At 39.3% G+C, this 23,052-nt stretch overlaps 2 protein-coding genes across 2 annotated transcripts in view; both read left to right on the top strand.

Annotated features, from left to right (window-relative positions):
* RAB22A (RAB22A, member RAS oncogene family) overlaps positions 1-7,611 on the top strand; it is a 40,864-nt gene extending 33,253 nt beyond the window's left edge. The window contains exon 8 of the mRNA XM_030503343.1: positions 7,530-7,611. The gene's annotated coding sequence lies outside the window, so the exon portion shown is untranslated. The remainder of the gene's footprint in view (positions 1-7,529) is intronic.
* The window catches only part of VAPB (VAMP associated protein B and C), a 31,595-nt gene extending 9,465 nt beyond the window's left edge, over positions 1-22,130 (top strand). Inside the window, exons 2-6 of the mRNA XM_030503342.1 lie at positions 7,530-7,682; positions 15,437-15,540; positions 17,796-17,876; positions 19,017-19,193; positions 20,917-22,130. Of these exons, the coding sequence (XP_030359202.1) occupies positions 7,530-7,682; positions 15,437-15,540; positions 17,796-17,876; positions 19,017-19,193; positions 20,917-21,075 (674 nt within the window). The 3' untranslated portion in view covers positions 21,076-22,130. The remainder of the gene's footprint in view (positions 1-7,529; positions 7,683-15,436; positions 15,541-17,795; positions 17,877-19,016; positions 19,194-20,916) is intronic.
* The last annotated feature ends 922 nt before the right edge of the window (positions 22,131-23,052 follow it).

Genomic DNA, 23,052 nt, shown 5'->3' with positions numbered 1-23,052 from the left:
AGATTAGATGAAATCAGACCAGGAAAAATTACTTCACAAGAAGTACAAAAAGTGTAGTTTGGGATCATGATTAAAATCATAATGCTTCTTCCAGGGAGACACTTTACTTCGGCTTCAGTCTGTAGCACTGTTTTTGCCAGGGAAGCTTGCACATCAGGCCACCATCATTTTCCACTGCTGCATCCTCACTTCTCCTTGGGGACCTATGCTTTGTTTCAGTTTTCTTTCAATACCCACACAGCAACCCCCATGAATCACAGACTGGTTTGGGTTGGAAGGGACGTTAAAGCTCATCTAGTTCCAAGCTCCGTCCAACCTGGCCTTGAACATTGCCAGGGATGGGGCAGCCACAGCTTCTCTGGGCACCCTGTGCCAGCGCCTCAGCACCCTCACTGGGAAGAACTTCTGCCTAATGTCTAATCTGAATCTCCCCTGTGTCAGTTTAAAGCCATTCCCCTTGTCAAAAGCCCCTCTCCAGGTTTCTTGTCGGCCCCATTAGTCACTGGAGCTGCTCTAAGGCCTCCCTGAAGCCTTCTCTTCTCCAGTCTGCCCCAGCCCAGCTCTCTCAGCCTGGCTCCAGAGCAGAGCTGCTCCAGCCCTCGCAGCAGCTCCATGGCCTCCTCTGGACTCGCTCCAACAGGTCCACATCCTTTTTATGAATGAGGTTTCTAGCCGTGTAGAATAAGTAGGTTTCTTATTATAAGTAGGTCTTGCTATGTCATGCTTATTGAAAGAAATGTAGCTACTATTCCACTATCAAAAGAGTATACCACTATTTTCTGATTTGTTTTCATACATGGAGAGAGTTGATACATGTGGTATTTGTGAGTGGAATGAGCAAAGTAATAGGATATGTTTGTCATTTGGTTCTAAAAGGATATGAAAGCACAGTTGAAACAGAGATGTACCTCTAAAAGCTAGCAAAGTCTGCTATCAGTCTCTTGTTTATGCAGTTGTGTACAGAAATCCCTTTAAGTTTGGGATGTAGAGAAAATATTTCATGTGTGATTTTGTTGCTGAAGATTGCTGTAAGCAATGTTTGGGTGCAATAAAACTCTGGCAAGATCAGCTGGAAAAAACAAATGACACTGGTACCAAAATTATTTGAAGGACATGCTCCTCCATTTATCTTGGCAAGCTTATGTGTGGCCTCTCAGTTCTTACAACTGTGAAGTCAAACTGTTAATGATTCTCTGAGGAATAAAAGGTGACAAGAATTACATACTAATGGATACCCTGAAAGTAGCCTTCAGTCTTGTATTTGGTTTGGATTTCATTTTTTTTCCCCATCAAGCATCAGGCATACTCTGGGAAAAATGGTTTGTGCCAAAATAGGCCAGAGAAGGACACTGATTAATCCACCCAAATGGAACAATTCACTGCCAGCCTTGCTCCAACTTTGGCATCTGGATCATGTAATTTTGCTGGGTTTCTACGTGCTTTTTTTTCTCTTAGATCATTTTATTGATTACACACTTATTTAAAAAATTACTCCATTGCACCAGCTATTGCGTGGGGAGGGATCTGGATGGCACTTCTGGTTTTGTTTGATGCAGCAGAAGTGGAAATGACCACTTCCCTCCCATCACTTCAAGGGCTCTTTTGGGTGGTGGTAAGAGTAAAGAAATTGATGCCACAGGGATGGGGTTTTCTGGCTACATCCATTTAAAATCTGAGCTGAGATTGAAAAGTTTGTGAGTCATTTACACAAGGATTAAGAGCAGCCTAAGTTTATTCTTAAAAATAATTACCAAATCTGGGGGTCTTGGGTCCTCTCAGTGAGTTACTTGTGAAGTCAGATGTTTATGCAACACAGGCTCTTCTTGTTTCTCGTTCTTTGACTTCCTTGGTTTCAAAACTTGTGGATGCTCACTTAATTATGGATATCTCCAGAGCCAAATGATGATGATTAAAACTTGGCATACAGTACTTTTTAAAACACTAATCTTCACAAGATTCTCTGTAATTAGATAAGTATTCTTCTGACTTCACATGGAAGAAAACTGTAAGGGTCCAAGCCTGCTTCTGTTTTGCAGTTGCTATCAACTCCTAAGGCTCTTAAGAGCACAAGATGAAGCCCTTAAGTGATTTGTCTAAAGACAAGTAAGATGGTTGGAGAGTTTGATTGGGTGTTGGGTGTTCTTGATTCACAGGCACCTGGCTGAGAGCTCAAGATGTCTTGCTTGACATTTCAGCTTTCTTTATTTTAGTGTTTATTTTCAAAGGTCATCAACTTACAACTTTAAAAAGTTTACAGTAAGACAAACCCTACACCTGGTGTTGAGTCTTCTTGCCCATCACTAGTGTTTTTATTTTTCCTACCTCTACTGGTGGTAGACAGCCCCAGAAATAAAATGGGAGAAATCGTGGAAATAAAATGAAGTCAGTTGGTACTGTCAGAGGCACTTCCCTCTGTGAGAGCAGGAGCCAGCGCAGTGTGTGACGGGGAAGGGAGCCTGAAATAACACACTTGGCCACTGCCCTCCACATTCACACATGCAGGGTCAGTGTGGCTCTTCCACTGCATGAATTATTGCTCCATGTGGACATCTATTAGATGGGGCATCTCAAGGTGGAGGATTTGGGCTCTTGAGAATAGCCACAATACAATTTAAGTTTTCCCCCTACTGCTTTCCACCATCTCTTACTAAAGATTCCTTGGTTACCTTTCTTTGGCTGATTACTATACCAGGTGATTAATGACTTTCACCTGATGCATCGATGGGATTAAACCATGGTGCAGTACGTCCTTCTTCTATTGTTGCATTCCGCTGCTTTCCACAAAAGAAGTACAAGAGGAGTTGCCTCGCTAGAAGCTTTGCCTCTATTTCTGCCTGTTTCAAGTTACCATGCCTTTGACTACGTGTCTGTGGTGCTGCGTTAGAGTGGCAAAAGTTGTGTATGGAAAGATGATGAAAGTGCATCTAGAACGTTCTGGGAATACATTGATGAGAATTTTTTCTTCATCTTGTTGATCAACACTTGCCAGTTTAACCTCACTATGGGGGCAGGAAGTGCTCCTGCAGTGCGTTTCCTCTGGAAAGCACCAGTTCACTAGTTTTTTGAGGGATGCCAGGCTTTAAACAGATGAGAATTTGCATTAGATTTAAGCACAAAAAAATGGGCATGTGCCTTCATTATTTTTTAACAACTATGCCAACACTACACGTGTGACTGCAGTGTGTATGCCTCAATGTGCTAGCTTTAACCTACTAAATATGAGACCTTGTTGCCTTAATTTGGCAGAATGCTGTGCAGAAAGATGCGGTTTTCCTGATGCCCGTGTCTGAGTGCTGCTTGATCTGGCTGAAAACTGGTTCTCCTTTTTCTCTTCCCCACTGCCTCGTCCCTCGCTCCTTGTCTTGTAAGTGGATTTATTTTCAGCCCGAGCAGCTCCCTGGCTCAGCTCTCAGTGCAAGCAGATGAACATTGCAGCTAGCACAAGCAGTTGGTGGAAATGGGAGGTCAGACCACCTCCCCTTTCAGCAGTGAGAAGGACTGGTACAGAATAAAGCAACCCTGGGACTGTGGCTCATCTAATGTGTGCAGTTAATTATAAACTTATAGTAGTATTTGCATGTACAAATCTGCAGAGGACTGTGCCTCTTCGGTTTGAATGCTCCTGTCCAAGCTTTTGTCATCAAAGCTTTACCTCCGCTGATACTTGCACTAACTTCTTTGTCATGCTGAAGAGAGCTACAGCAGTGTTCTTGCTGCACATGTGTATGAGGATTGTTTATTTGCCAAGCTAAAATGCAGAATTTTGGTTAAGGTGAGAAATTGTATGAAGATTCAGTTGTGATATAGGTGTGTAATGTGATTTCTGTGAGTAGTGAGTGGCAAGAAACTTAAGCAAGTACTGTGCTGATCAAAGTTATCTGCCCGGATTTGCTGGTACAATTACGGGCGATTTTTATTGCAATGAGAGTTATATAAAATTTAAATTGAGTTGACATCATGTTCCTGTGACCTAATTCCCAGGCTTTTGTATTATTACTAAAATGATCCAGGATATTATAATGCAGTACATTGCAGAATGACACTCTTAGGAGATTGATACAGCACTGGTGTTTGAATAGGAAATGGAGCGTGGCAAATTATGAGATAATGCTGGGATCTTCAAATGTGAAGGGCTGTGTGCCTGGGTGGAAAGCCACAGCTGTGGTTTGAAACTAGCCCTGCTGATGTTTCTTTTTCTTCAAGTAGTACTTCTAGTTTGTATATCACTGGATGCCCAGTTTGCATTAACACAAGTTGACTTTATTCTAACTGGCAAGAAAAAGTCATCAAGCCCCTGTGGAATATTCCAGACTTTCACTGCCGAATTCAATTTACTACATTCTTCCTTCTGGACAGCTTGCTCCCATGACAACCCTATGTCAGATGATGCATGTACGCACTCTGACGCTCCCATAACTTTGTCCTTAGGGTGACACCAGTGGCATTTTTCTTATCTTTAAAAACACAGGAGAAAAATAGTTCCCTTTTTGTGTGTGTGTGAATTGTCATTTGGAAAGCACCCTGCTTTAATATGTTTCACTTATCCAGAAATACGAAGAGCAATCAAAATTACATTATTTTGTTTTGAATATTATGAAATGAATGTGTTTGAGTGCAGTTTCTGTTCAGGCACACAGTAAGAGTCAGTCTTCACTGCAGAGTCAACTTGCTGCTTTTACCCAAGTACCATCCAGATGCATCAGTGTGAGTGACTGTATGTGTGCTTACAGCCCACCTTGGGAGTATAGGCATTATCCACGTGATTTGTATACTTAGTCCATCCACTTGCAGTGAGGACAAAGGCATTGGAAAGAAGTGTAGAGGATTTTATCTTACTGCACCTGTGGGTATGATTCCACAAGTCCTAATGCCTTGTATTGATAAGTGAAGCTCCAGGGTAGATGTGTGTCTCGTGCAATTGTTAATACCCAAGCCAACCTTACCTGCAGTGCTCAAATCCAGATGTAGAGAGCAAGGGTGTATCTTCAATGCAGCATTAGCTTGTATTTATACTGGGATCAGTTCCCCCACGTACTCCAACCTCCCCAAATGTCAGACCTAGGCTATAGTAATCTAACAGCAGGCTATCAAGGTTTCATTTCAGCCTGAGTTGGCAGTCCATGGGCCTCGCGCTTTAAAAGACAGGCCAGCCAAGCTGTTAATATTTCACTGCCATGCCCTGATTACCCTGAGTAATGCTCTGTTGTCTATTTCTTTTTTTACACACTTCAAAACAACTAAAATGGCATTTTAATCCTGCATTTGTCTGCCCTGTTTTGCTTTGCTACAGTATTTGAACAGCAGTGCCCTAAGGAGCATGCCTTCACACAAGTTTGCTGGAAGTAGACATCAGCCTTCTAGTACAATTGTGCTGGCTCATCTGTAAAATCTGTAATTTGGGGAAGATAGAGCTAAAACTGTTTAAAGTTTAGTGGACAGAAAAGAAAACGTCAAGCAGTCAAGAAGAAATGAATTTGATCTGCTAAAAGGTTTTGCTGCCAAGTATTTTGGTATGATCTGTGTTAGCACTAAGTAACTCCATTTGGAAGTTATTTTACACACAGAATTGTTGTTTTTACCATTACAAACAGCAGCTCTATGCTGGGGTGCACAAATCCCACATGCATTCGTGGATCAGCCAAGTAAAAACATGGTATTTCCCGCAGGATATCTATCCCAGCATGCAGACTAGTAAGGCACTACTGAGGGTGCAGCTGCATATGTAGGGCTTTGTAGGGACGACTCTGCCTCTGTGCTGGAATAGCTCAAGCTGTAGTTTTTTAGTAAAGGCACATCCTTCGTGTTTAGGCATCGAGTAATTTCTTCTGAAATAGTCTTCTCCCAGTTACCGCTATCTTGAAGATCTGCCACTGTCTTTACACACCTGAATGTTTGCTGGGTTTTTCTGATGGTTTGGCTTGTTTAACTTCTCCAACAGCTCATGGCTGTTCCGCCCGGTATTTTCCATTACTCTCGAAGTCTCTGCATGCAGAATACAGAGAAAGCTCAACATCTGTTTCATTCTCTTTTGCTCTCAGTGTTTCATCAGGCACAGGTTTAGTGAAATCTTTGTCATAAGATCTGAAAAATTTATTGCTTCAGGTTTTTTTTGCTACCAGATTGCATTGTAAATGCAAAGCTGGCCTGGTTGGAGCTCAGGCAGAAATGATGTTCTGTTGTTGTCTGGTTGGGTTTTTGTGCGTGTGTGTGTGTGATTGTTCTGGGTTTTTTCCCCTTCCACTTATTTAAATTAGATGAAGGATAAAGGTTGCAGGACTGCAGTACTTTTACAGCTGTATTAAATGTTATCTTAGGAGGTAAATTTGTGTGATAGATTTGTAGAAAAGGAAGTGAACTTAAATTACTTTAAGCCAACCATGCTGCAGGAGAAGGATGGTGGAATGCTGCCTGCCACTGTTTTATCATCGTCATCATTCACCCTTTTTAAATTTTAGGGCTGTCATTTCTGCAAGGAAAAGTTCAATACTCTTTTTTACCAATTTGCTTTTTTACTCCTGAGGACAGATGAAGATATTTTATTCAAGCATCAAATTAATTACTTTTATGCAGAAGACAGTTGATCAAAATGTGCTTATATATCTGTTATTTCTACTTCTCTACCATCTGAGCACACACTGCTGTTGTGTGCTACCTGTCTGATTTATCAGGGTCTTGTAGAGAATCAGTAACTTGTCTTTCCTCTAACCTGAGGGATTTTGGCAGTTTCAACTAGGTAGGGAGGCTGTGAGAAACCGATTTGCCTGCACTTGGTATGGCAGAGCTTGATAATGGTTTGGTTCTGGCTTTTCTAACACGGAAATCTTTGCTAGCGCTCTCAGCATCCAAGAATTTTCCTATTTCCACATGGTCATTTCCTGCCTTGGGTGAGGTAGGCTATTTTATGAAGATTTCTTTTGGTTTATCGTTTTTAGTAGCCAAGAAATTTATTTAAGAATTAAAAAAAAGACTTGGTAGGCAAAGGGGATGCCCCCTGAATGCTGATGGGGCTGGTTTTGGTGTGGCATTTCTGAATACCTGGTGAAATCCTGCTTCTGTGGAGGCACAACTTGCATATGCAGGTGAATCTGTAGTAGCCACTTTGTTACCATTCCCTTTTTAGTTGATGTACTCTGGTGTACTCCCCTATTTATCACCTATAACATACACGATATCTCTGTAAGCCTGGGTTTACTGGCATTCAGTAGTTAGAACAGAGTAACTGTGATACAGCAGAGAATTTGGCATCGTTGGAATGTTGTGTTGGAACAATGTATAAATGATTTCCCCTTTTTGTTTTGCTGTTAATCATCAGCTTGAGCAGTTGTGTTGGACATGCTGTGTGTGAGGATGCTCAGAGGCCTTGCTGCACCCGCAGCTTTGCGTGCACGATTATCTGTACGTGCCACAGATGGAAATTGAACATCTAATTACTTTATAAGATTTGTGAACGGAGATTTAGAGCCTGCTTAGCCTCTGCTTGAAAAGTCCTTTCTGTGTGATTTCAAGTCTGCTTTTGTTCTCCTCCTCAGGTCCTTTCACAGATGTTGTCACTACAAACCTGAAACTCGGCAATCCTACAGACAGAAATGTGTGCTTCAAAGTTAAGACCACGGCACCGCGTAGATACTGTGTAAGGCCTAACAGTGGAATTATTGATGCAGGAACATCAATCAATGTTTCTGGTAAGCCATTCAAGCAGATTTTTGGTAATCGAAAATAGCTTCTTCTAATCGATTATTTCTTGGAATGCTTTGCCATTTGGAAGAATTACTGAATGTCTGTAAAAGCAAGAGGTTGTGATTTCATGTAGAAGCAGCCATTTCATATATCCTTACTTCCCTTATTCCTGGTCTAGCTAGCAGTAGTAGGTTTGGTTTTGTATCTTGTTTTGGAGGAGAAAAAAGGGAGAAATACATAAACCTATAGTTCATTAACAGCCTTAGCCAGCCTATCCAAACCAGTACTGCTGCAGCCCTGCCCTCCCTGTGGGATTATTTTAGTACAGTTAGCTTTTTGCCAGCTTAACTTCCTGAACCAGCTCACTGCAGGGTCAGACAAGTGCTTGGACGGGTATGTTGAGGGAAGAATAAAACTGAGTGGACTGCAGACATGCCAGTTAAGACTGGTGTTGGCTGTTGCTGAGCTGCCTAATATAACCAATAATGAAAACATTCACTTTCAGGCCACGCTTGTGTTGTGTTCTTTGAAGATGCAGTGTGCTTTGGTGTTAGAAATGTGAACTGACTAAATCTTTGTGGTTCCATAGGAAAAACTAATGTTTTTCTCTGGCTCGGTAGCTCTTGACTTGCCTAAGTTTTGGTAATGGAAAAGCAAGGAGTGGCTTACTTTGAAAGCATAAAGAGCTGAGTATTTCTCATAAGCAGAATGTCTGTATATTATTAACTTGCTGATGATACATGCTTGAAAAGAATATTTTCTCATGACTTCTCCAGTCCATGTTCTCAATAATAAATTCTATCAAAGCATGCAGTAGTGGCAGCTGCATGAGTGAAGTATGACTTCTTAGTTAAGAAAACGATTTCTATAAAATACATTCAGATCTGTTTCACTATTTAATAAGTTTTAATATTGTCATGATAAGAAAACTTACTTACAGATAGGTTTTACAGTCTGCTGCTAGTCTCTTACCAAACTTTTCTAGCCTGGAATAAAAAATTTGGGGAGCTAAAACTACTGCTTGGAAAAAAAAAGAATGTAAAAATCAAGATTTCAGTTTTTTACTTAAAATGTAAAATATTTCAGCACCTCACCCTTGGAGAGTTTGCTTCAACAAAATAAAAATTGATCCCAAATATACTTTGCACTGTAACAGTAAGAGGCTCTAATCCTGTAAGTCCTCCTGTGCATGCCTGCATTGGCTCACTCATTGATCTGTTGTCTTTGGGATTTCTATTGTGCCAGTTGAGCGTGCATATGATTGCAGATTTGTGCCCTGCTTGCAGTTAATCTCTGGGAAATGTCAGAGTGAGGAGATAACCAGTGCAATGGGGTAGCTACAGGTGGGGCAGCCAAAGCACTTGTTCTTCAGGAGAAGGCTAGCACGTACCCAGTAAGCTCTGAAATGCCTAGCATGTAAATGAAAAAGCTCTCTAGAGAGAAATTTTGATCTTTAAAACTCAGGACAACTCCGCACTAAAGCTGTCTGTCATCTCTGCTAGCTGCAGGCAAGCATATTAAATGCGTAGAAATCAATGAAGTGATAATGAAAATTAGCATGGTTCCTAGCTACAAATTATCTTCATGCTATAAAGATGTGGATTCTTTTAATCTTTCAAATGAATTTTTGAAATTAAAAGCCCACTTCCTTTGCAGGCACATACCATGCTTTTTTGATCTCAACATTGAGTGTTTTCTTAAACTCCTGCTTGCAATGACCCTTCACTCTACCTTGAGCAGAATATAGTATAGTAGAGTGTGGTATGAACCATCTTTTGTTATGCTACCAGCATGCCTAAATCCTACTTGCTTTTCCAGCTCAGCTCTTCCCAGCTGCCTACCAGATAGAATATGGATCTAGTCCAAGACTTGACTTAAAGTATCCTGTTATGAGAGATTGCTGTGCTAACCCTAAGCTATGCTTTGCTCTTGCTGACATAGCTTTGAAAAATTTCCCTTTTCTGACAACTTCATTTAGAGTGATTTATGATTCAGTTAGTTTTGCAATGGCTATGGTATATTTAATCACAAGTTCAGATTTGGGTTCAACATATTTTCATGCTGATAACAACTTAGTAATAATAACACTCCTAAATTGCCATTCCTTACCTTAACGTTATGTTTTAAAATGCAGGTAGTACCCATTCATTATTTTTTAAGTAATATATTAAGGTAAATTTATAGGTAGATGTGTTACAGAATTCGGGGGTTATAAATGTTAATTCTTAATTTCCTAAAACATTCTAAACTGAAGCTCTTTTTAGCTTATGCTGTGGTTGAGTTTGTCTTTCATAGAGCTGTATACATTGCAATCCTGGTAGCTCTGGACCTTATTTTGGACTCGAAGATGGCAGTGTCTTTGGTTCTTATTAGCAGAAGAGATCTTTTGGATAGGCGGGGATCGAAGATGGGACTTTCATTAACTTAAAGAACAGAATTGTTTCCAAATTCCCCAAAAAGGGGGAGATGTGTTTAACCTTTGCTTTGGAGTAATGTTGCTTAAGAACAGAAGGCTGATTTTGGAGTTAAGTGGAAAATAAATAGAAGTTGTTTCTTTGCCTCTAAGGCGGTTATTTTTCAGTCATGTAATTCAAGTCTTGCACGCTGCATATAGGACTTGAACTCCTCCAAACCTAGTAAATACTACTGATGAGAAATTATTAGAATATAGTTAATTCAGTAGTAACTTCCAGACACTTTAACTGGGCTGTATATACTATATGCTATCTGTCCTCTTGAGAATTGCTGCTAGGTTTTAACACAGCCGTTTGGTAGCACTGCATTGGTACTCCACCTTGTCTCTGGAAAAATCACTATAATGGCATGAAGCTCTGGAACAATTTGTTAGTTTCTTAGAATATTACTGAGTGAAGCTGAGTTGGGGGCAGCCGTATCTTCCTTGCACTATAGTAATCAGTTACCTTTGTTGCATTCCTGTGAAACTATGTCTGTGCTATTCTGATGTAAGTATATGAGAGAATATTTGCCTTAATATAGAGGCAGGAGTGGGAACGTTACTCCACTTTGTTTCATACTAGTATGATGGTTCATTAAAAACATACAGAAAGCTAGAAGAGAAAAGCTTGCTTTATTCTAGTGGAGTCTGAGATACTGGCTTCTCACGCAGCTTTTCCTAACTATCAGGATTTAAGGCCCTGTCAGCATGCACTGCTTGCTGCAGTGTCATGTTTGTAGCCCGTGTTTTCACCTGTTACGTAAAGGCATGTAATTTTAACAGCTGAGTTTATGTAACTATTGGGAAGCGTATGTGTGTGCTGTCATCTGATTTCATTGCATTTACTGTGAAATACGTTGATGAGTATTTGCACACATTCCATTTTTGTTAAGCATGTCTTATTTCAACAAAGATATCTGATTTTGTGGCTTCTGAGAGGTTGAAATCTAAATAAAAGGCATGAATGGGTTATAAAGAAAAAGTGAAAAAATATAAGCTTATGCTGATAAGTCTGCAGAGAGGTGTACAATGGGAGGAGAGAGGAAGTACAGATGGTACCATCTGTGCACACTGTCCCGCTGAAGAGAGCAGTCTGCACGTGCTTCCTAAAAAATTGGGAGAAGCTGACATTAGCCTTAGGTTGCTGTCGAATATCCTTGGAGGGGAGCTTTCGGTCTTTTGTAAACTTACCTCTCTTCGGAAAGGCAGTTTTACTGCTTTCAGGAGGGTGCTTCTGCAGCTGCCGTTCTCTTTGGTCACAGCAGGTCTGCTCCTTTCTCTAAGACACCGATCATGTCCCACTGACTGCTGCAGCCCCCAGCTCTCCCAGGGCAATGTTGCTGCTGCACCCTGTTCCCCTGGGCCTCCCAGGACTAGGGAGCAACTGCCAAGGTTTGGTTTTGTCTGCTTGTTTTAGAAGAATCTATCTTGATATTCACAGATTCGGCATATTTTAGTATGACTGAAATGTTTACAGAAAGAACTATGTAAACATGGAACAAATGTGGAATGGTCCAGTGGATTCTGCCTGTTCCTGTAGATACGAGTGTCCTTCACTCACCTCTAGCAGAGCTGATCGAATTGCACTGTTCATGTTGAGGCTTGCTCCTGTAGCTTGTTGGGGTATTTTATGTAAAGGTGACCTGAGTGTGGTAGATTTGATCTATCCAGACCATAAAGAATTTCATGCAGTGCCATTTGGGAAAATTCTCAAGAAAGCTGGAAAAGAAAAACAGATTCACAGGCTATTGAATGGGCTACTTAAGAGAAAGTGAACAGCGATATGGTGGATAGAAACGTAATAGCAGGAAGTTCCTAGTGACGTTTCTTCAGAATGTTTCTTAGTACTAACCTTGTTTAATGCTTTTATAAGCAATTCTGGCACAAAGAGTACACTAAAAACCCTGATGATGATGCGAAGTTGGGAGGCTGAAGATACACAGGAGAACCGGGTGTCCTTGAAGGCTACAGTAAGAGAAACTGAAGATGAGTTTCATCAGAGAAACTGCAAAATCATGCACTCGGAGAATAAAATACTCCTGCTATAATTGCAAGCTTGTTTAATGAAGGGGGTTGGCCAGGGTGACCAGAATGCTGACATAATGAGGCTGGGAATAAGGCAAATGTTGTATGTCCAAACAGGCTGGGTAATGCAAGAGAGAAGAGGGTATGAATGCTCTCGTCCAAGGCACTAGTAAGATTTCCTGGATGTATCATGAGAGTAGCTCGTAGAGAGGAGTTGAAGCCAGAACAGGTGCAGGGAATGAATGGGGAGCCTGGCCCGGAGAGGACCCACTGGGTCTGGCTTTAGTTTACCAGAAGGCCAAGAGTTACTGTGATTGATGTCTTGGAGTGCGCCAGAAGTGCATGACTCTTCCCCTTCCTTGATATTTAAGCGTAAGGGCAGTATTGGTCCAGGACCAAGTAAACAGGCCATTAATAATTTTAGATGGAAACCAGAGGAAGGTTGCTGACTATCTGAGCAGGGAGACTTTTCTGTTCCTTCTGCTCTTGGAAGGGAGTGCCAGCTCCTAGCAGGCATTATGGGTAGAGTTTAGCCTCCCTCCATGTTCCTTGCTTCAAATTTCCTCTGTTGCTTGAGAAAGCAGGTTTACTCTAGGAAACCAGAAGAGTTTAATGCTTTGACATTGTTATTAACATTGCCAGTAACTGTTCTAGGAAAAGGAAAGAGCATATTAGGTGGTCACTGCCTCTCCTTTGCTACCTACAAAGCGTTGTGTAAAATACCAGGGGTGTAGCAGCAATGTGTGCGAAAACTGGTATCCATTTCTTTGGAAACATTTCAGAGCAGGATGTACATAGCATCAGTCCTTCGTGTTTGAATTTTGACAACACCAAATGGGGTAACAAACATAACCTGTGTTATTCCTCATTCCATTGTCTCTCAATGCCTTCACAGTCTTTGCTTGTGGTAAAATACTTCTGGTGCTTTATCTATAGAGTGATCAGTTTAAGAAAGTGGTTAAAAGACATATCCCTGCCTGGGGGATGCTGGTGCTAGTAAACTTGAAGTTCATGTTAATCGTTTTGTTTCTTGGAACTCTGGGTTCTGATGAAAGCTGGTCAGAAATTTTTGAGTTGAGATGACTGATTTGATAAGGCATTTTGTAGGAAACATACACTTCCCACGTAGTTCTTGTGTGAGATATGCAATTTCCAGTCAAAACAATGAAGCCACATTCACAGTAGCCAATTCTCCAGCAATTAGGGCAGTTACATGGAACTGATCTTTCACCGAAACCCCCAATAGTATGTGAATAAATGTTGAAATGGTTTGACTTCCTCTTGAACAAAGTACGTATTTTTGAGCTTCCCATCTGGCTTATAAGACGTTCACTGAATAATTTGTGTCAATGTGACTTTCATGTATTGATCTAAAAATATAAGTGCTAACAACATTTGTACTGTCAAGCCCTCTCTAGCTGCTTGCTCTTATGATTCAGTGAATGGAATTTAGAGCAGCGACTGTTTAGCGTTTGAGAATGGGTTCAGCACTACCACTTGGGAAATAAGGATTTTCAAATGAGCTTATAGTTGCACTCAGCAAAGCAAACTGATCTAACTGCAGATCTAGAGAAGTTCCATAAACAGTGAATAGGTTTAACTACCTAGTTGGAGTTACACATTTTACACGTTATGTGAGCTTGGAATAAGATAGGTGTCAACTACAGGGGTGAAAAACATACACTGCTGCTTTTCAGTGAGGTATCATGCAATTTTGAAATACGTATGATTTCACGGTGCAATCACTTCTGTTTGGAAAAATAATTTTAAAAGCAGCCTGTTAATTTGCAAACGTTTCTTTTGGGCTAGTGTTTGATTACTGAAAGGTGAGTTAAAAATGTATAATAATTTTTAAAAGACCTCATCTGAGAGAATTTGCTGCCTTCCATCTTGTGGGGCTTTAAAATTCTTATGGTTGTTGATAGCCACAGATTGTGTGCATAATAAAAATGACACCGCCATAACATATTTTGCTTGTCGAAGGAGGCAAATTGGTTTGACTTGCCTTCATCAGCAATAAATGGGATCTTTTGGATATTGCTTTTATACGACAAACCCCTGCAATTAGTGCATGTGAATTTGGGCACATAATGTCAATGAAAGTAATCCTAATTCTTGAGCTACTTCTCTTCTTAGCCATTGAATTGAGGGACTGAAGTAGCTCACGGGTTGTAAAAAGTGAATTTTAAAACCTGCCACCATTTTTTATGTTAGCAGTAATTGCAGTATATGCAAGCTTCATTTTAAACTTGAGGGGGTGGTAGCTTTCTGCAATATCTAATAATGAAATGTATGTATATGAAATACATAATTGCCCCTCATCAAGTTGCTTTAACCTGTTAGTTCTTTACCCAAAAAAAGATGAGACATGGAAATTCCTAACATTATATAAATAAGTTAATATACTATCTACTATATACTATAATACATTAGGGTTTATAATATATACTATCTATACTATAATATATTAGGGTTATATATGTATTTATATACTATGTAAATAAATCAAATCTTAAAAAAGCACACCTCTTAAACCTTCTGTTCCTTGCTCTCTGCCCCTGAACACAGTCATTTTCTCCATAAGCAAATCTGGAATGTTTGTGATTTTCGAATGGGGAGAAATAGATTTCTTGCATACCTTTCAGAAGCTAAGTTTATATAGCATTTAGCCATAAACTTCCAGCTATAAATTGGTAACAAACTTTCAGCAACTTATTTTTGGAAGAGAAATATTTGTACTTGATAACACAAATACCATGAGACTCTTAAACTTTGTAGAGGAAATTTCCATCCTGAGACTTGAACCTCAAGGTTTAAAATGTTTGAGGTTGTCTCTGTAGTTTTTCTCAGGAACCACCAGCAATACAATGTGTACAACTATTTAAAATGCCAGCTTGTTACTTCTGCCCCAAGGAAGAAGGAAAAAAGATGCTTTCTTGGAGGATATTTCCCTCTGTCCCAGAAGATATGTAAATTACTCTATTTACTATGAATTACTATTATTATCTCACCATAGTTTGTATACGAAATATTGTAGCATGATCAGCACTTCCAAAATTGTCAGACAAAAATCTAGGCAGTTTGAAGTCTGTTTCTCTCACCTCTTGAAATTTGGTTTCAAAGTGAGGTTCCCAATCTCAGTGTCTGTTTTGGTCATAATGTACGTACAACTTGAAACCATTTGAATGTTTCTATTTCTCAAATCTGGTAACTGTATCATCAGTGCATGTCTGCGTCAGAGCAATGTTAAGATAATGTATTTTGGGGTTTTTCTTGCAGTGATGCTACAGCCTTTTGACTATGACCCTAACGAGAAAAGTAAACACAAGTTTATGGTTCAGTCTATGTTTGCTCCAGCTGATACTTCAGACATGGAAGCAGTAGTAAGTATTGAAATGAATTAAAATGGATTTCTTTACAATTGTGTAATTTTATAAGACCTTTCATTGTGTTGCCTAAGGGCTGTTGTCAGATCACACTGGAATGATCCTTGAAAGCTTTGCCAGATTTCCATCTCTGCCTGGCAAGGTGTTTTCTCTTTATTTCGAGCTCCAGGAATCTTGCGCTGAAAGACACAATAGGTATCTGTAGTTGCTTCTTTAAGACAGTGCTGTCAGTAACAAGATACCAAGCCATGAAAAAGAAACCTAAGTAGTTGTGTTTTTTCCAATACATCATTTTTTTAGAAAGGACAACTTGAACTATATATTCTAAGAATATGTAGAATATATTCTACGTCTGTGGCATGTTTTTACATTTATGCCTCTACTCTCAGACTTGAGTCTTCCCTTGAGCAACCCCTTTTTCCAGGAGGATGATTTACAAGTACTGCTTTTTTCTTTATACCTACCTATGTTTGTTATGGCTTAGGTAAATGAAAGACCCTCGTACATTTTGTCCTGTGGATTAAAATGAGAGTAAGAGAAGCATGTAGGTGCTGAAGCAAGGAAGGGCAAAAGATGTAGAAATAAGATGTCAGGCTACATTAAGACAACTTGGAAAGGAACAAACCACTATGTCAACTGATGGCTTTCCTATAACAGCAAAATTTGCTGCTGCAAGGCGGCACAAGGAAGCTTTTCTAGTCTGGCTTTTGGTGGCTTGAGAGAATACTCCGTAGCTAGTGAGGACACAATAAAAAAGAAAAAAAAAGGGCCATTGCTCTAAAGTGTGGGTCTTGTGTGTGTTTGTATGCATGCGTATTACTTTAAAAAGCTAACCCCAAAAACCTCAGAGTACATATCATGGCTTTTTTACAGTAGTCTTTACAATATGTATCTTCTTTGGAATAGCTTTTTAAAGCTGCGGCACTCTGCAGGGTTAAGAATTTCCTTTCTGAAAGAGATTTATGGAACTATACTTGTTTAATGGCCTCAAAATAAGATCCAGTGGGAAAAACAGCAGTAGTAATAAAATGTCTGCATCACTAGAAAGATAAGCCAGACTGCCTTTCTTTCTAAACCTTTTAATTTTTATGAGTTACTTTATACCATGAAAAATGTTACTCTGCTAGCAAAGAACGTTTTTTAGGACCTAGGTGGCCCTTCCAGTTTTCCAGAGCTCTACAGACCAATATGATTTCTTTTCCTGTACCACTTTATCAGTTCTCAGCTTTGTTACCACTCTCCATGTCTCTCCCTATTCTGGATAAACAGGTGAGACAAATTACTGGAGTACTATAAAGCTTTCAACACCTCACAGGCAGCCAAGGAGCTCGAAATACAACTCTGACTTCAGCCACAGAAGATCTGAAGTACAATTCCGCTATTTAGGATGAGTCAAATACTTGCTCAGGTTGCACAGGGGTTAGCCATAATTTGACACCTACTTGAGATATGCTGAGCAATACCATGCTACCAGAAGTATGGTCAAAGTGAAGAGAAGCATGTGAGAAATCCAAGATGTAAATGTGGATGCTGCTTGCTGTGTATCACTACAATGAATCAGGCTTTTCAGTTCAGGGTTACAGCTGATACTGAGCAAAGATTTATAACTGTTAATCCCTATTAAAAATATTGAAAGGGAACTTGTTTATGGTAGACTCCCTAGTTGAAGGGGAGCGAAGGATGAGAGGGGAAACTATCCCTTTCTATGTGTAGCACATCTGTTAGTATTTAGACATTGATGCTGAAAAATAGAGAGGTGGAAAACAAGGAGGGGGAAGAACAGCCTGTAGTTCATACCAGTCAGGAAGAAAACCTCATGTGGAATTTGAAAAGCAGGAACTCTGCTGAACAAAGGCTTCAAACCTAACATTTACTGATTATGGGTTTTGTTGCCTTTCCCTTCCTTTAATGCGCCCCTCCTTTTTTCTTTTATTCCCCCCCCACCCCCCCAAAATCAGGACCATAGCTCCCCCTATCTATGCTCATTACTCTTGCACAATTCCCAGTTCTCTCATAAATTACCTGTGGTTTTTTTCTGACTACTTAGAATTATTTCCTTCATAGTATCTGGTCTTCCTTTGATACCTCTCAGTTACACATTTGGTTTAATTTTCATCATCTAATGGTAACATGGTAAACACCTGTGGGTTTTTTGTAAGATGATGGTATTTTCTTACATTATGAGCTGCATTTTTCATCTGCCTTTATTATACTAATATGTTTAATATTAAATTAATAATAAATTATTCTAGTGGAAAGAAGCAAAACCGGAAGAACTCATGGATTCGAAACTTAGGTGTGTGTTTGAGCTACCAACGGAAAACGACAAGCCTGTGAGTATTTCAAACTGCATATTGAGTGTTTTAACATAATACCACAATAGATCATGTAAAATGGCATGTTTATACGGACAGCTATATAAGCAAAAGACAGAACCCTCTGTTTCACTGTCGGGATGGCATCACCTTTTGAAAACACAATATAAGCTATTTAAAAATCTTAGTGATGCTTTATGTAACGAGCAGCTAATTTGAACAATATAAGTGCAACGCTAGCACAAATCTTTGAGGTGATCTGTTTTCATTTAGTGAAAGATTGCAGGATAAAGAATATTCTTTTAAAAATTGAAAGATTGTGATTGATGGTCATAAAGCTGAGAGTTTATCCTGAAGCAGGTATAACTGTCAGCAATATTAATTTGCCTGTCCAACACTCCCTTTTGCTTCCTTGATACAACAGTGATTTTAGCAAGTACATAAGTAGAAAGCTAGTAAGAAAGACACAACTGCAGTTAGGGATTATGTTGCTATTAGCAGCTGTAATATTGCAGGATCCATTTTTGTTAGGGTAGTGAATGCATTAATTTTTAACGGAAGTATGTAGTGTCAAATGTAGAACTGGTAATGGATAGAATAAACTGGGAAATGTTTCCTAGTAGGTAGGTGCTGAAGGCACAATTGTTCTATCTTGCACTGGGCAACTTGTGATTCAATTGCGTATTGTTATAATGTCACTAAGGTGAAGAGGTGATAGCCAGCTCTGGGAAGTGAACAGAGAGAGAACCGTAGCACAGCAGGCGGGTAGCTCCCGGCAGTACCCTGGTTCCTGAAGGAGCTGCTTTTGTGCTTGGGGAGGGAAGGGTGAGGAGAGCACTAAAACTCTGTAAGAAGACCATGAGCAAATAAGTTCCCACTCACATTGTATGACATGGTCTAAGGATATTTCGTCTTCTATGTACGCAGGGATTGAAAAGTCGAGGTCATTCTGTCTGCACTTATTGTTACTGATCTGGTGTTTTTTGTGAAACAGAAATGGGAAGTAAAGGTTACAGAAAGAAAAATGTTGTTTATTTCTTTTGATACAGGCACGTGTCAGGTGTGCAAAGGCAATTTTACACAATTCTCCTCCTAAATATCAGGTGTGTGGTGTGGTGTTAACAACTAACCAAAAATCACTCTATCCTTTTTTAACAGCATGACATAGAAATAAATAAAATTGTATCCACAACTGCAACAAAGACAGATTCCTCTGTAATGTCTAAATCAATAAGTTCTTCTTTGGATGACACTGAAGTTAAGAAAGTAATGGAAGACTATAAGAGGCTTCAAGTAGAAGTTCAGAGGTTACGGGAGGAGAATAAACAGTTTAAGGTAAAGATAATTTTTATTTTTTTCCAGATTTACCCCTTTCCTGAAAAAGAAGCTTCCAACTTAAAGGTTTGGTTCCCTGACCTTGGCATGATACTCTAATATTGTCTGTAAATTAAAAGATAATTTAGGTTTTTCCTCTATAAACAGAGAAAAAGTGTTGAAATCAATGCTCCCTTTGAAAGGGGCATCCAAGTCGTGCAGTCACAGAAACTGAGTGGATAGCAAAGTCATTAATTCCTTCTCTTTTTTTTTTCTTTTTCCACCTGTTTTTCTCAGTCTGAAGTAAGCATCCAGTGTTGGATTTGGCCCTGTTCTCTCAAACCGATGGGAGCTTGAGGGCAGTGTTGTGCAAATACCGTTTTTAGTAATTGCACCTACAACACATATAATACAATACAGTTAGAATGACCGAAGTGAGACAGATTAATAGGAAATATGCTTCCTATCAAAGCCAGCACATTGCTGTGAAATCAAATAAATGGGAAGCCTTTAACACATGCTGAGAAACTCTCTTTACAGCAGTTTCATTTGTTGTAAATGCCTAGATCACAGATAACCAATGAAAATTTGGAGTTTGTGCCTATTGGAGCTCAGTGAAAGGAACTCTCTTCTGGCAGCATTGGTGCTGCTTGGCTTGGCTGATGCGTAAAGAAATTCTTCAGACATTTGTAAACCAGTTTTGCTCTGCACATAGAATTTACAATGTATATAGCTGAGACATGACCTTCTCTTTGTGTTCTTGCCTCTTTAAATTCAAAGGTGAGAAACCCTGACATACTCTGAGCCTTTAGAATTTCTTATCTGACAATTTTTAAGGCTGCAGTAACTTTTATTATCATTTTATTAGGTATTTTTTATGTATAGACTTGAGGCTTTTGCTTCAGTATCTTACGCTTTTGCACTATAATACTGTACCACATAAAGTCTAACACTAGTGCTTTGGCTGTGTACAAGTTAGGTCACAAAAGGCTCATTTTGCTGTCTCCTAAAGTGCTCTGTGTGTGTGTGTAATGGAGTGTGCTAACACACAGCTGTGCTGCACAACAGTTTACATCAAGATGTGGGGAACGTGGTCTCCACTTGAAATGATACTATCTGGTGTTACGATGTTGTTTTATCTGTTGTCTCATACATCTTTAAATTGAGAGAGCTGTCAAACTCATACCAAGAATATATCCTAATTATTGCCATTAGTTTCATGTCAAAATGTCATCATTAATGTGATGGGGGAAATAGATTTCCTTTCAAATGATGATAAAATTTGCTTGTGACATCTAACTAGGCAAATGATGAATATAACTGGCTTAAAGTTGCATATTTTTCACAACCGATTTTAGTTATACTGAAAAGCATTCTCCCCAATAGTGCTGTATTTGCTTACAGAGCACAAAAAGCCCCTTCATGCCATTCCCTCCATCATTGCTTTTGAAGATCTGGAGCTCTCTGCAGACTTTGGACAAGGCTTCCTCATTGCTTCCCCTGTTACCTTAGTCAGCAGGAGAAAACTTCCAAGAGCATGTGGATTTTGCTCTGCTAGTCAAGTGGATACAGAATTCTTCTCCTACCTCGCTACCCTTTCCTTGTCAGGATTATCGAGGAAATAAGAGTTCTAAATTAGCTGTAAATTAGCTTTCACCTGTTTTATTATGCACACCTAAAATAAGTATGATAAGGGAGAATATTTCAAGCTGTTCTTCAGTAGAAATAATATCTCTTCCTTTAGGAAGAAGATGGACTGCGGATGAGGAAGGCACCTCAGACAAACAACCCAATATCTGCTTCTGCAGCTGCTGTCAAGGACGAAGGGTTCAGCTCCAGACTACTTGCTTTGGTGGTTTTGTTCTTTGTCTTTGGTGTAATTATAGGAAAAATAGCCTTGTAGAGGCAGCATGCTGGAAATTGTAAATTGGTTTGATGGTTCTGCCATATCATTGGATTAAATTTATTCATAACAATGTTTAAAAAAAAAATTAATGTATGACATCTCACAGGTCTTGCCTTTAAATTACCCCTGCACAAATACTATGTAACGTAATCTAGAAAGTTGAAAATGTACAGTGAGTGGATGAATGAAAGAGAATATGCTTCAGTGATGAAGGGGGGAGAAAATCACGATTTAACACTACAATGGAATATTGTATATGTCGTTTTAAACATTCTTAGACCCTGGTACATGTTGCTGGATGACCTCTTTCTAAAAAAAGGAAAAAAAAAAAAAAAAGAAAAAAAAAAAAGGAAAAATAGAAAAACTCTTCCTCCACTGCTGGAGCTGGCCCTATTGGATGTTTGGAGCTGGGTTAGGCAGGAGGTGTTGATAAACTTCTGTAAAATACATTAATCCACCATTCTGCTCATAAATTTAACAGTTTCTGTCAGTGTCTTCAACTCTGTGCAAGTTACCAATTTCTTGGCACTTAAATGAATCGTGAGAAACTGAAAAGAATTGTATGTGGCAATGCTGAATGTGCTAGACATCATTAAGAGGCATATATTGACTGGTATGACGCTCATTTGGAATAAAGGTCAATGCCTTGTTCTCATAAAGGGACCAAGCTACATTGCTGTTGGTTCATTTAGTTGAATGAAAATGTTATTCAGAGATGTTTAATGCATATTTAACTTATTTAATGTATTTCATCTCATGTTTCCTTATTGTCACAAAATTGACTAATACTATATGGTATGAAAAGGCACCTGTTTAAAGCCAGTGACTAGAACTAAAAATTTGCTGCTGTAGTGATGCGAGATTCTTCTGCCTCCTGGTGTTTTGGGCACTACACCATTGTTGGGAGTTTTGATTATCTGAGCATTGGAGAAACAGTGGTCAGGAAACTGGTTTTGTATGTAAATAAGTCTAGGGGAAAAAAAATATTAGTAGTAAACTAGTCCTACGCCGTAAAAGACCAATCCTGTTTGACTATGTAGCATCTTAAAAAAGAAAAAAAGAAAAAAAAAAGAAAAAAAAAGAAAAGAAAAATTAAATAAAGCCCCCAAATTAATGTTTCCTTTGTTACTTTTGTCATGTTCTCACAGCTTTAGAGGGGGGGAGAAAACAGCATGTCAACTTAGTTTATGGCATAAGGAAAGCCTTGTTTCAGGATGATTTATTTTTTTTTCCAGCCTAATCTTAAAATCCATCCAAACCACCCCATCCTGAGCCTGATACACGTAAGTGTTGTTCAGAGTAACCGTCCTGACTGCTGAGGTACAAGGTAACTTCCCATTTTTCAGTTTAGCTGGGTGCAGTAGTGAAGATGCTTAGTAACATGTTGAAAGTAAGGTTAAGGTAATCTTGTTCTAAGCATACTTTTACTACAAAATACATACACTTAATGTGTTTTAACATGTTGAACTTCAGTAGATGACACAGTTTTTGAGCAGGTAAACTCCTGTATATTCTTAGATTAGGTCCAAAAACCATCAGTGACAAGTTTTCATAGCACCTTTCAGGTTTAAGATAGGTCTTTTAGAAGCGACTTCTTTCATTCCTTCATTATTCCTGTGTTTTCTTGGAAAAGCTGTTTGGGCTGCAGCCTGTCTGCCACACTCATTGACCTTTATATTTGTTCCACTTGTGTCTCAAGGGTTTCCTGCTTTGCAAAGAAGTGAAATGTTATGTGATGTTTAATAAGAAAATAGGAGGAAAATAATCTTCACTGGTGTGTTCAGCTTATGAACACAACTCTGGCAGTACCTCCAGAAGATTCAGCTGAAATGAGAGGGGTATCTTCAGCATTTTAAAATGCGAGTGCCTTGTCTGCTCAGGATGGAAGTGACAAAGCTATTCAAGTATGCCTGTAAAGGGCAGAGGAGATGGGAGATGAGCTGGAAAGAACGAACCAGCGAGTTCAGTATGACA

Source organism: Strigops habroptila, chromosome 13, assembly GCF_004027225.2.
Source record: "Strigops habroptila isolate Jane chromosome 13, bStrHab1.2.pri, whole genome shotgun sequence".
In the NCBI taxonomy this organism is placed as follows: domain Eukaryota; kingdom Metazoa; phylum Chordata; class Aves; order Psittaciformes; family Psittacidae; genus Strigops; species Strigops habroptila.
This window is presented reverse-complemented; position numbering and strand designations above follow the sequence as displayed.